At 36.3% G+C, this 12,976-nt stretch overlaps 1 protein-coding gene across 3 annotated transcripts in view; it reads left to right on the top strand.

Annotated features, from left to right (window-relative positions):
* LOC100867499 (membralin) overlaps positions 1-12,976 on the top strand; it is a 75,413-nt gene that overhangs the window by 59,102 nt on the left and 3,335 nt on the right. For all 3 annotated transcript variants that reach the window (XM_086908736.1, XM_086908737.1, XM_086908735.1), the window contains exons 11-12: positions 5,361-5,460; positions 11,939-12,278. In XM_086908736.1, coding sequence (XP_086764862.1) covers positions 5,361-5,460; positions 11,939-12,278 — 440 coding nt within the window. The remainder of the gene's footprint in view (positions 1-5,360; positions 5,461-11,938; positions 12,279-12,976) is intronic.

Below are 12,976 nucleotides of genomic sequence, written 5' to 3'. Positions count from 1 at the left end.
GGGAAAAAAAATATTCAATATTTCCGCTATTTTCCTCTCCTCTCCAAGTTTTCCTTCGTTTTTTTTCTCTCTCTCTCTCTCCTCCTACCAAGTGGACCGTTCTTTCGTAATAATACCGGGGCACAAGAGTGGCGAGTGAACGGTGAATAGAGGAACGAAGGATATCCGTTTCGTCCGGCGAATGGGCGGTCAACGGCTCCCTTTTAACCGTCTCCGTGTTACGCAACCACGTCTTTTGTCTTTTTCCAAGAATTCGCCCCGGTGTATTTAGAAGTTTGTTTGTTTGTTTTTCTCTCGGATTACCGCGGATCCGAAGTGAATTAAATAAAAATGTCCCCGACGACTATTTCGGCGCGACGATTTTTATATAGGGGGGAGGGGGGGGGAGGGGCCCATCCAAACGTATCGTAAATCCATTGCCGGTATGTTGGCCTATCATGAATTGTGCCCTCGGAGAAAGTGAGAACGAAAGACAAAGTACGCCCCGGCGAATCCATTTCGCGTGATCTGATCCAACCCGGAGAGAGAGAGCCCCTATATTGCATCGTAAATCTTCGAGGCTGGGAGAACGATGAACTGCAAATTGCAAATTCGCTCTCGTGTAACTCTTTATTTTGATATCTCCTAGTTTTCCAACGAGCTTTAAAATATCGATCTTTGGACATTGAATGTTTTTTTTTTTTCTTTTTCTCTAATTCAATTTCTCTTTTGTATTCCTCTTTCTCTCTCTCTCTCTCTCGCAAATTTATCATCTATAAATCGTGCAAACGTTCGAATTGTTATCTTTATAAAATTCTGTTTATTGACGAAACAAGCCGATAAAGATGATCTTGACGAAGATATGTATTTCATTCGCAATGATAAATGAACGAGGTCTTACGTCTTCTTAAATGATCTTATATAATCTCTGTATTCAATTTTTATTGTATAATATTACGTCGATAAATATTTCAGCCACTTTATATCGGTTACTAAGCGTCGAATGTGCAATCGAATATTCGAAATCGCAAAGAAAGATATCAATTGATAAAATTGTCAAAAGAGTTTCTCCTCGACACCTTCGAATAAAAACGGCGAGAAATTCAAATCAGAGATCCGGTTATAACTTTGCCAATTAACCATCGGTTGATGACGCCGCCAAGTGACAAAAAATCCCCAGAAAATGGACGAGTCGTTTCGAAAAATACAATTCGCGTAGATCGAATTACCGACCGAGGCTTATCGCGGGAAAAATTCCCTAGCAACCGGGTCCGTAGAAAGTTGGCAACTTGTAAAAATCTCGCTGCAAGGTCCGAAAGTATCCCTTCTCGCGATCGTAAGGGTAGGGGGTAGGTTGCGCGCTATTCACTGAATTCAGAATGCGTTTGGAGAGTCTCCGGTCTCCTCTTTACCTTTTCCATTCTCGGGAAAGACGTATGAATCGTCGTCGGATGGTTGCGGTTCCCCGAGCGTGGGACACTTTAGAGGCTATGTCCCCGGAATACGTAAATCGGGATTTTGAACGTGCATTCTTTCTCATCCCTCTTCCCTCCGCACTCTATTCCTCTATCTTTATGCTTTTTTTCCCCCCTTTCCGGTGCTTACGTTAAAATCGAATTATCCTGTTATGCAAACGTTGAATTTATCTTATGGATTTCTCCCCGTCCGAGCAACGCGTGGACGGGGGGGGGGGAGAGGGGGTATCTTCGAAACGATTCGTTTCTTTCTGTTCCTCTTTCTCCCCGATTCATCGAGAGAATTATGGAACGATCGAGATTTTTTTGGAAACGTTTGAAGAAACATTTTGACAGCATCCTGCTTTTGTTTATAAATTTGTATATTACAAATTTTAAGAATATATTTGCACATGTATTTGTTCGGTTTCAACGAAATTAATACGGAAATGTATCGCGGGAGATATAATACGATAATAATTTAATTATCATTTCTTGTAATAAATATAAAACAAAGCGGTCAAGCAGAGCGTGTATTGTTTTTCACGGAAATAACAAAAAATTTTAATTTCTCTTCGAATCTAAATTGAAAAAAATCCAGAAAATTTATCAAAATTAGATTGCAAATAGCAATTGTTTAAAAAAGGAAAAAGTATTCCATCTGGATGTAGAAATATTTTGAAGATATTCGAAGATGAAATGCACTCGAATAGGATATTTATAATTAAGTAGCGTATAGCATGAACGTTATTTGAACTATCTTCGGTCTGATCAAACTCGGTCTCGATCTACTAGACGCTCGTGTAACTCGTGTACTAAACCGAAAACGGAATAGATCGGACGCCTAAACTGCATTTTACGACTGACAGGATCGTAAAACGTAATGCAGAACGGTTTTGGACCGTGCTTGACGTACATAAATTCGCACTGTGCAAGATTTTGGGGGCGTGTTCCACGTTCAGACGGAATCGTTTATGGAGAAGTAGCGTCGTCGGTGTTTAAGTAACGACTATCGACACGTATCTCGAACACGGTACCGTAGTTTAATTCGTCCATTAGCTATGACAGAATTACATACATTCCAATGTATATTATTATATACAATTTTTTTTTAAACGAAACAATTTATTCTTACATTTAATTCTAAATTTTTTTTCGATTAAAATTTTTTATTTTGTGTTCTGTATATATATATATTGTTTTAAAATGCAAATATATAAAATTATTTAATTTCGTTCGATTTTATATTATGTAATTTTGTTTAATTATATTTTTTAATATTCTTATGTGAAAATAAATTAGATATTATTGAAAATCAACGCGTAACATTTAAAATAAATTTATCGAAGCTTTGTAATATCGTGTGTGATCGTACGACAAATAATAATTCATAACGTGTTATGTAATAACAGAAATTTTGGAGGGAACGTTTTAAGGATCTGCCAGCTCCCAGCATTTTCGCGTTACAGTTTATTTTCCTAACGGTACGTTGCATATGATTAATTATAACTATTTAAACTGAATACATTTAATATTCATACAGAACGTCAAATATAATTATGCAACAGCTTCGCCATAACGCGGTTATCATTAATATGTAAAATTAGTTACTTCAGGATTAAATTCATCATAAAGTTTTCATTATTACGCTCCGGGCATAACGATAATCGGTTTGATATAATAAACATTACTATCTATTACTTGTCGACAATTATCGATATTGCATCGATCATTTTTTTTTCTTTTTCTTTTTTTAAACACAGAAAAACTTTCGTTCGATATTTATTGCGAATTTAATCTTTATTAGATTAGATTATGTATGGAAGACATTTTTATTTTTATTAAATCGACGAGAATTCTTTTTTTTTTTTTTTCTTTTTTCCAAAAGGAAAAAGATATCGAGACGTTCGATGAATTTAATTTTTTCACTTTAAATATAATCAAAATTTCAATTTATTGCTTACTCGAATTATTCAATCACGATTGAACGAGGTTGAACAATTTTTTTTTAAAAACGCAAAAATCGTCGAGAAATATCGGGTGCAAGGATACTTTTAATGGAAAATAACGGTTGGATCGAGGAAATTTAGAAAAGTTTAAGCGTACGATTCATGAAATTAGTCATCTTATTTATCGAAGGGATACGCAATAGCCATTTTTTCCGTCACCGATGATGCAGTCCCACCCTGAACCGCAAATATCGCCGAGGCTGTGTAACAGCTACTCGTAAAAATCACTTGATTACAACCCCTCCCTTACCTCACCTCGAGGGCTACTATAAGATGAGGCGGAAAGTAAAAAAAGTCATCCCACCATCTTTTTATGTTCATTGGGCAAAACGTGAAAAAAAGTTTCCGTACTCGTCTCATTTTTTCCTTCTATATCTCTCAGTCTTTTTTTTTTTTTTTTTTAACCAGTCTGTATAATACCACAGGTCGTAATTTTATCAATTTTATAACGGCGTCGGTGCAACAGCGATTCGAGGAGGAGAATTATTTCGCGAGAAATTTACAAAAATTTCGGGTTAAAAGAATTGGAAGACGTCAGGATTCTCAATTTTGGAACTTTTGAACGAGGATAATTTAGGGATGTTGCGGAATTTGGATTTTTGGATTTCAAGAAAATTGCGCGATTCTTCTAAAAAATTTTTTTTCGAAGAATTTTGGAAGAACGTTACGATCCGTTGGGAAAGTAGAAGAAAAATGTGGAATAATTTCGTTTTAAACGAGATTCGATTAACAAATTGAATATTTTCAGTTGGGAAAGAAGCTAATCGCATTAAGAATGGATTTATATAAGTTACGAGTTACTCTCTGTAAATTGTTCAATAAACAAATTAAAATCTTGTTTCGTACAGTTCGAAAGCGGCCATTATGAATCTTCGCGACTTTGTTCATCGAACGAGGCGAGGCACGAAATACCGTAACAAGTAATTAAGTTAGAAGAAGATTAAGAGATAAAATGTTTCCATGTTTTATTTACCATAAAGCAGAGGTGGATTAATCCTTGACGCGATGAGAGAAAAGAGCTTTATGATATTTCGAGACGCGAAATCGGAAAGTTTCCGTTTCGGATTTAAACATTTTATTTTATTACACGTCCCGTGTAATAAAAACTTGGAGTACTTGGATCCTTGGCAAAAATTTCGACGAATTGTATCTATTCTAATATTGGAAAAAACGATTATCCTCCAATTTCATTAAAAAAATTACAACGAATCGAATATTTTCTTTTTTTTCTTCTTTCTAACAACGAACCAAACTATCCAAAAATAAATCGTAATAATTCATCGAAAAAGTTTCGTGTCAAATATTATTACTTCCTGTTAACAATCGAGTCGAAGACAACGAAACGAAACGAAACTTCCGTTCCGATTAAATTGTTGCTCTGAATATATTTACATTCGGTTTGAACGACGATACTGCAAATTTGTGTTATTAATTCTCTTCATTATTATTATTATTATTATTATTGTTATTATTATTATTATTATTATTATTACAAATTATCTCTCCCCCTTCTTTTATTTAAATATTAGCGCGTGAAATTCATCAACGTTCGTTGCTTGGTTAAATTACGAGAAAAATCGTGAACGATTTATTACTTATAATTTTCCAGTCATACTAATGACGTACCAGGTAAACGCGACAGCCTTGATATTTCAATAGGCGGGAACCTGATATGATCTGATCGATAAAGCGTCCATGTTGTTGCACGGGTGCCAATATACCGTAAATATCGGGGAGTTATGTAATCTGTTAAGCGTAATATCGATGCCCGGCACAGATACGTAATAGTCGTGTATAATTTATATTTAATTCCGAAGGAAAAACTGATTCTTTCTTTTTTTTTTTTTCTCTCTCTCTCCTCCCCCTTATTTCTTCTTTCATCTCTCTAATCGAGAATATAATATAATTGATTTTTCAGATTCTTCTACCTCTATCACTTCTCCTTCTATGCCTACCATTATCGATTCAACGGGCAGTACAGCAGTTTGGCGCTCGTCACGTCTTGGCTGTTTATACAGGTAAGTAGTAATAATTTTCTTATTTAATTAAGCGGAAGAAATGGAAGGAAAAGAATCGAACTTTCCCATTGAATCGTAAGCGCTTTGATCGCAATATCGTTCGTCGTATCTTATCGTTTGCAACAAATAAATTTTTAACTCTTTTCACAATTCGTTAGATAGAGAATCTATCTTCTTATCGATCGAATAACAATTTCAAAAAAGAAGAAAGAAAAATTCATATCAAGTATCGATCCAATCGTATTTTTATTCGTTCGATTTTAAAAATTCTCAATCAATCAAAAATCCCTTTCGCAAAATCCCCAAAGTATCGTTCGCGTCATAATTTTTCCACATTCACGATCTCGAATCGATCCTCGTCATTACGATCCTCGTCATCGATTTAATCAGTCGGCTGAAGCCGAATCGAACCGACTTTCAGAGAGAGAGAGAAAGAGAGGGAGGGAGGAAGGGAGGAGGGAGAGAACATATTTTCACGCACGGCGAACATCCGGGTCTAAGCAATTTGAAAGGCAAACACATTTGCAGCCCTCTTGAGAAATTCCTCGCGATCGATGTCAGAAAGGAATGATCGATCGGGGTTGGTAGAGGGTGGAAGGAGGGGGAAAGTACTTCGTGACATAATTTCTAAACGCGCCGTTCCCGTTGTTTGAGACCCATTCCTTGATAAAAAGGTGGTCACCGAGATATTCTTGAAAAAGTTTAATCTCCAATTTCAATTCGATGTGAATGAATTCGATCGAGAATGATAACGGGATATAAGTAAGAATGATTATATTAAGAGTAAAATTCTCAAAGAGAAGGATGATGTTTCTCGTTCAAAAAAAAAAAGAAAGAAAGAAAGAAAGACCCGCTTCATTACTTTTTAGACACACATTTATTCGGTCGGGCGTTTTCTCTCAAGTAGGTCGGTTTAAAGTATTTCTGATTAATGGCCGCTTTTTCGTTGCACGAATAACCACAATTGTTGTTCCCCGCGAAAACTTTTCTATTCGCGCTCCTGTCTTAATCCTGAAATGTTTTACAAGCTAAAGTACAATACAGGAAGGACACATTCCTTGTATTTTTCACCCGATAAATACCCGGGTCTATTTGTAGATACAGAGAAGGTTGTAGTTAACGATCGCCCGCTCTATTAAGCGGATACTTTGACAAAGTTTCACAGGTTTCATTCTTTAATTTCGTTTTCGAGCGATCTTCGAAAACTTGGTATCGAACTTCTCTTAGATTTTTGTCGTAAAAATTTCACATCGTTATGATATACTACAAAATTTGGAATTATACTTCTCTGCTGGTATTTTCGATATTTTTGAAAGATTATATAGGTCGAGGTATATGTAAAGTTGATTAAATTAGTTATTCGAAAAGAGAGAGAGAGAGAGAGAGATTTCAAGTCGAAGGATACAAAAAGAAAAGGGAGAATATTTTACGAGGAATTGGTGTAAGTGGCTTCTGGTGAAAGTTCTGCTATTGACAGTAACGATAGCGAATGAAGAGGCTGGTTTGCAGTCTAGACCCGGCCATCGCTCAAACTTAAGTTACGTAAACGCGACCAGGACAATGCACTTGACAGTTCAATCGATCAGAATAATTTAATGCCAACTTAGGATTTCAATGAGCGGGCATAAATACCATTCACTTTCCTCGTGTAACGTCCTTTTCCCTCGAATTATTGCCTCGATCTAAAACGTATCTAGACATCTTTCTTTCCTTTCTAATTATACGATACTTCTTGCTCTTTGTCCCCTCGTCGAATGTTTTATTTTCACGTTATCTTTCTTACCACACGGATTTAAAAAATTATAGAAATTATAGAAAAGAATTTACAAACGTTTTTATCTTATCGCGATATCGAATTTTATCGGCGTTGATGATACGAAATTAATTTATTAAAATATATATTTAATTCTCTTTATATCCCATTCGAGCCAATTGTTATTGTCACCCAAGACTTTGATGTATCGTTCTTATAAATATCAAAGGATGTATAATTTTATATATATATATCTTGGAACGTATACATCGAAATGCTCGTTCCTCCTTGAAATCGATACGCATATTTTATAATACCGTTCCTGTTAAAAGAATAGACGTATGCGCGAATCTCATTGTTCGATTTTTACCCTCGACACAATTATATATTCCGGATAATCCGATTCGATAGCGTACTTTGATAATGAATCGTAATTAGATGATCGGGACGGGTATTAACAGTTATTATTATAATGGCGTTACGATAGCTAGGTGTTGCGTTAATAACCGAGTTCGGTATGCGCTGTATATATATTTTGCGTGGAAAAATTAAATACCATTAAAGTGTAATGGGCCGGCTAATTAGCCGATAAAAGATACCGAATGAATAACAGATTCGGCTTGTTGTATTCCCCTCGCAAAAGGAATATACGTATTTCGTTTTATCGCACGTATCGTCGCGTATTAAAAGTAGAATGGAATTTGCAATTTGCCCACGGTAAATGGAAATAATCGAAGGAGATAATAATGGGCGAGATACGTGCGCCGTCGTGAATCGATCCTGTGTGTGTGTGTTTTAATTCGACTGTGTGATTAAAAATTGTTTAAAATCACCGAGTCGAGAAAAAGAAATACGTGGAATGGAAATATTGTGTTCTTATACGTTTCTTGCTTATTATCAAGCAGCTGAAGGATGGTCGAAGATTGGTGGATGCGTTCGGAGAAATTTATTATCTTAACTTGAGAAATTATTGAGAAATCGTCGATAGAATCGTCGATCGAGTATATTCGTTTCTTTTTCGAAAATAATAGTCGTCGGATTTCGATTTGATCCGATATCTGAGTTTGTTCGAGTGTATTCATATCTGTTTCTTTTTTATTATTGAAAATATCTCTGTTTGCTGGATTATTATTCGTTTCAGTAATAATTCATCGAATATCTGTACGAATATTGGCACGTCGCGATCTCGATCCACTCCTACATTTCATTATCGTATGAAAGTAATACTGAATTTCACGAAACTTAATACCTACGCACGTAATTAATTACTATCTAAATGCTAATAACACAAATAATAATTATAATAATAATATTCACGTTTCCATCAAACGAATCAAATTTAAATCGTCCAAAAAGAAATCCAAGAATTAGTAGAAGAAAAATCACAAATTCCAAAAACCATATACTTTCTTTTCCAGACATACATTTTCTATACATTTAATATTATCATATAAACGTATTAAATTATATAGAAAATTTAATACTTCAATTTAATTAATTTCTACACAAAGTATTAAATAACATGCACACGTAATACCGCAATACAATTACTTCTCGTCTCTAAAACGCATCTCCAAGGAAAAACGAATCCAAGAATTAAAAAAAAGGAAAAACATACTTTTCCAAAATCTCCATACATTTTCACCAATTGCAAAATCCAATTACCTCAGTAAACGATATCAACAGTGTGGAATTATTTCAACAACAACAAAACGAAGAAATCCAAGAAGAAAAAAAGAAAGAGGAGAGAGAGAGAGAGAAAAGAAATCACTTTTCCAAAATCTCCATACATTTTCACCAAATTGCAAAATCTAATTATCTCAGTAAACGATATCAACAGTGTAGAATTATTTCAACAACAACAAAAAGAAGAAATCCAAGAAGAAAAAAGAAAGAGAGAGAGAAAAGAAATCACTTTTCCAAAAGCATATATACCTCTTCCCCTGTATAATTTCCACCCTCCACGCCACTTATATTCAATGACCACTACCCTACATCAGGTGCCACCGGCCGAATCCCGATAATATTCCTCGAGCGTTGAAATTAAGTTACTTACTCCTGCCCTAGTCGCGATTAACATCGGCCGATAGTTAAACCGGGGGAGGAGGAGGCGTTCGTTCGTTAACAAGAACAGCCATCCGGCCGAGCAACGATCAGACAATTATTTCCCTGGGAACGAGTTTATGAATAGAGAGAGGTCAGAGGAAAATTCGAAAACCCGGAGGGCAACGAGACACGATCGGCTAGACTCGAATCGTTTCGACTTCCTCCTCTCTCTCTCTCTCTCTCTCCGCCACCAGCTCCCTTCTTTTCTACGTAGGTGAGAGAGTCGAGGCGATTAGCCCCGCGGCGTGATTATACGCGGGGGTCGATATCGATGTCATCGGCGTTGATTATCCACCAAACGAAAATCCGGTTTCCTCGGTAACCCGTTCCACCCTGGATATCGTGTTTTAACCTCTGACCTGATCCTTTCGCCTCTTCTCCAACCGCCTTCCTCCAGGTTTATTCCATCCTTCGTGTTATCCTTTTCTTTTTCTTTCTCTTTCGCGAAAACGATGCAGATCCGTTTCGTTATACCCGAATCGAATCACTATTGGATACTATTTCTTTCGTGTCGGCGACAGGTGTTCTCACGGTCTCGAGATATCCGTTTTTCCGTGCTCGACCAGGCTGTTGGTTTGTCTCGTTCCTTTTAACTGTTTTTTGTTTCTTGGTTCTTTTTTTTTTTTTCCTTTGTTTCTTTGGATTCTGATGCATCGGTTTGCATCATTTTATGATCGGTGAGATGCAGAGGAGGAGAGTTGTTCAGGATTTTCGTGTCGCCTGAAGCGCGAATTCTATCGAATTGATCGAAGCAGATCTCTTCGATATTTCTGTGATATTCGAATGTTGTTTCTTGTAATAAATATTCGAGCAAGTTTTGCGGGAAGAATTTTTCGTTGCCCATCGTTCTGAATGAAATTCGTTCTTCTTCTGAAAAAGCGTTCCACGAATAAATTAACTGGTTAATCTGGTTAAAATATGAATCGTTGAATATGACGAAAGTTCTGTTCGATTTTAAGTATAAAAATTATCGAGGCTCTTGTAATTATTTAATTTGAAAATATTATGCGTTAATTAATTACGATCCTTTTTTTGAAAATTTCGAGTACGATGATAATCTTTCGTCAGCGATTAGAGCATCGCCATTTTTAATACTCGAGAACGTTGTTATTTTCACGATTATCGCTATCGTCTCGATAAATATTACATACACCCATATACGATTATCTCGATTACGTGACAAATCGAATCGGTCATTGAACTCGATACAAGTTCCATTTAAGATAAATCGACTAATCTTAAGATCTTCAATGTAAGGTCTTTTTTAAATCTTTTTTTTTTTTTACCCAAACGCAGAAAAATAAATTTAACAAATTCTCTTATCTTTTTATTATGAATTACAATCGCTTTGTTACGAGTTGCACTCAAAACGAGTAATAAAACTACTAATTTTAACCAAGAGTCGAAAAAACTACGATTATTAAAATTATCACGCATTTGGAAAATTTCGTGAAATTTCGAGAATCTCGGACAGAATTCTGTCGCAATTTCCAAAATTCTCCTCCCCCTGGAAAAGATTACGTTACAAACGCGATAATTGATCGTGTTATCCAAATAACCTCGATCAATAACACCTGATCAATAATCACCGCGCGAGATTCTCAATCAAGGTATCCTTCTCCGCCAATTTCAATTCGACAAGTTTCATTAATATTTCGAGGGGGTGAATTTCGATCGGCCGAAAATAGCCAATCTTGCGTCATTGTGCCCGGGTGGAAATTTTCTTATTTGTCCTACCATAACGCGAAATTATTCATACCGTATGAATGCACGCGCGGAATGTTTGCAACTACATACGGGATGAATAAGAGGGGTATTGCGGATCGATGTGTGCGTGTGCGTGCGAGAGAGGAACGAGAGAAACGGTATAGAACAAATTTGGCGAATTTCCATATAAATTTGCTGGACAGAAGCGACGCGCACACGCACACACGCCTACGCTTTTCGAACGAGCGATATCACGCACGAGGACCCGTGTGCCCCGTGCCTGTGTCCCATCTAACACTCTCGATGGCGCTACAAATTCCGCAAACTAAGTACGATCGTTTTAATATAGCTTCCTGAATCAATGATACCGGATGTGATTATTAATCGAGGTATTATCGAAAGGGAAATTTCGAGTGGGAAAGTGGATTACGGTTTGTCGAACACGCTCGTTCTGTGTATATATATATATATATATTTTTTCACCAAATGTTTCACCACGTGTGATAAAAGTGGATACATAATCGTTAAAAGTTTTTAAATCGTTGATCGATTGTCTCGTCGAGTTTTATTTTATTTCACTTTCTTTTTTTAATAATAATTCTTTAATTTGACAACAGAGGACAATATATATATATATATTGAGATAGGTATTTTTAACAAGTATCTTTATTATTTCTCAATTACATCGACAAAATTAGATTGCGTACTCTTTCGTGTTTATATATAAAAGAATTAATATTAACAGAGATTAAAACATTTTTAATAATAATAATTCTATTTAAAAACCGATTTTAAAAAACGTCCCAAATCCCTAATTCCTCGACTGGAGGAAGAAGAATCAAGGAACGAACCAGTCTGACATGTTTTTACAAAAATACAAAAATAAGCAGATACGTTTGCTCGACGTTTCAGCACTCGATGCTGTACTTCTTCCACCACTACGAGCTGCCCGTGATCCTGCAGCAGGCCCAGTTGCAGCACCTTCTGTTCCGCAATCACGCACAGGCCGGTATGGCCGAGCAACCCTCGCCCGAGCAGCCCATTTCGAATCGGGCGTTGACCGAGCCAACACCTGAACCCTCACCTGCGCGAGAGTCGACGACAGCCACCGAGAATCAGGCCCAACAAGCGACCCCCTCGGCTCAGTTGCAACAAGGACCCGAGTCGACCAATCCTGCCAACGCGGAGGAACGAGTCGAGGCCGCAGCGGCGACGCCATCTTCGTCCACCAACGAAGAACAGAGCAACGAAGGTAACCAAAGAGATTCGAAATTTTTCTAACCGTTTCCATTTATCGTGTGTGTGTGTATTTTCTTTTCTCTCTCTTCGTGTTGGCTGACGTTTGTTTTCTTTTCTATTTTCCACTCCTTTCCCCCAATCTTGTGATACGTTTCAATTTTTCGAGGAATTGAAATACGATTGATGACAGAAATTGAAAATGAATCCTTTTGGAATTGTCTCGAAATTGTATTAAGTTTTTATGCTTTTATTATTAATTTCAATTTTCGATCATCAATTTAGACGTCGCTATACTTTCAACAATTGCATTAAAGATTTGACGCAGTCGACGTGGACTACGGAGTTGGATAGTTGGATATCACCTTTAAATCGGACAGTGTTTAAATTCAGACTTTTTTGAGATAAAATGAGTAGAAGTAGTTTATATGTATATATATTTGAAAAGAAATTATTAAATGATTAAATTACACGATACACTACTCGCCAGTAAGTGGATTTAATTGGTACTATTAATTCTTTACGAAAAAGATTATTGTTTTCAATCGCGAGCAACTTATCTTGGTACGTATTCCACGTGGATAAAAAGAAAATTGTGCAGTTTGAATCATTTTACAAAGTTGAATTTGTAGATCTTATTACCTATAATTATCACGCTCTATTTGCATCTACGACATCTTATGATCCCGTTTCAATTCATCCTCTTTAATCTCA

Source organism: Apis florea, unplaced genomic scaffold (assembly GCF_048593485.1).
Source record: "Apis florea isolate Af1SG1 unplaced genomic scaffold, ASM4859348v1 contig_3081_pilon, whole genome shotgun sequence".
In the NCBI taxonomy this organism is placed as follows: domain Eukaryota; kingdom Metazoa; phylum Arthropoda; class Insecta; order Hymenoptera; family Apidae; genus Apis; species Apis florea.
The sequence above is the reverse complement of the archived record's forward strand: the minus strand, read 5'-3'. Positions and strand labels throughout refer to the sequence as shown.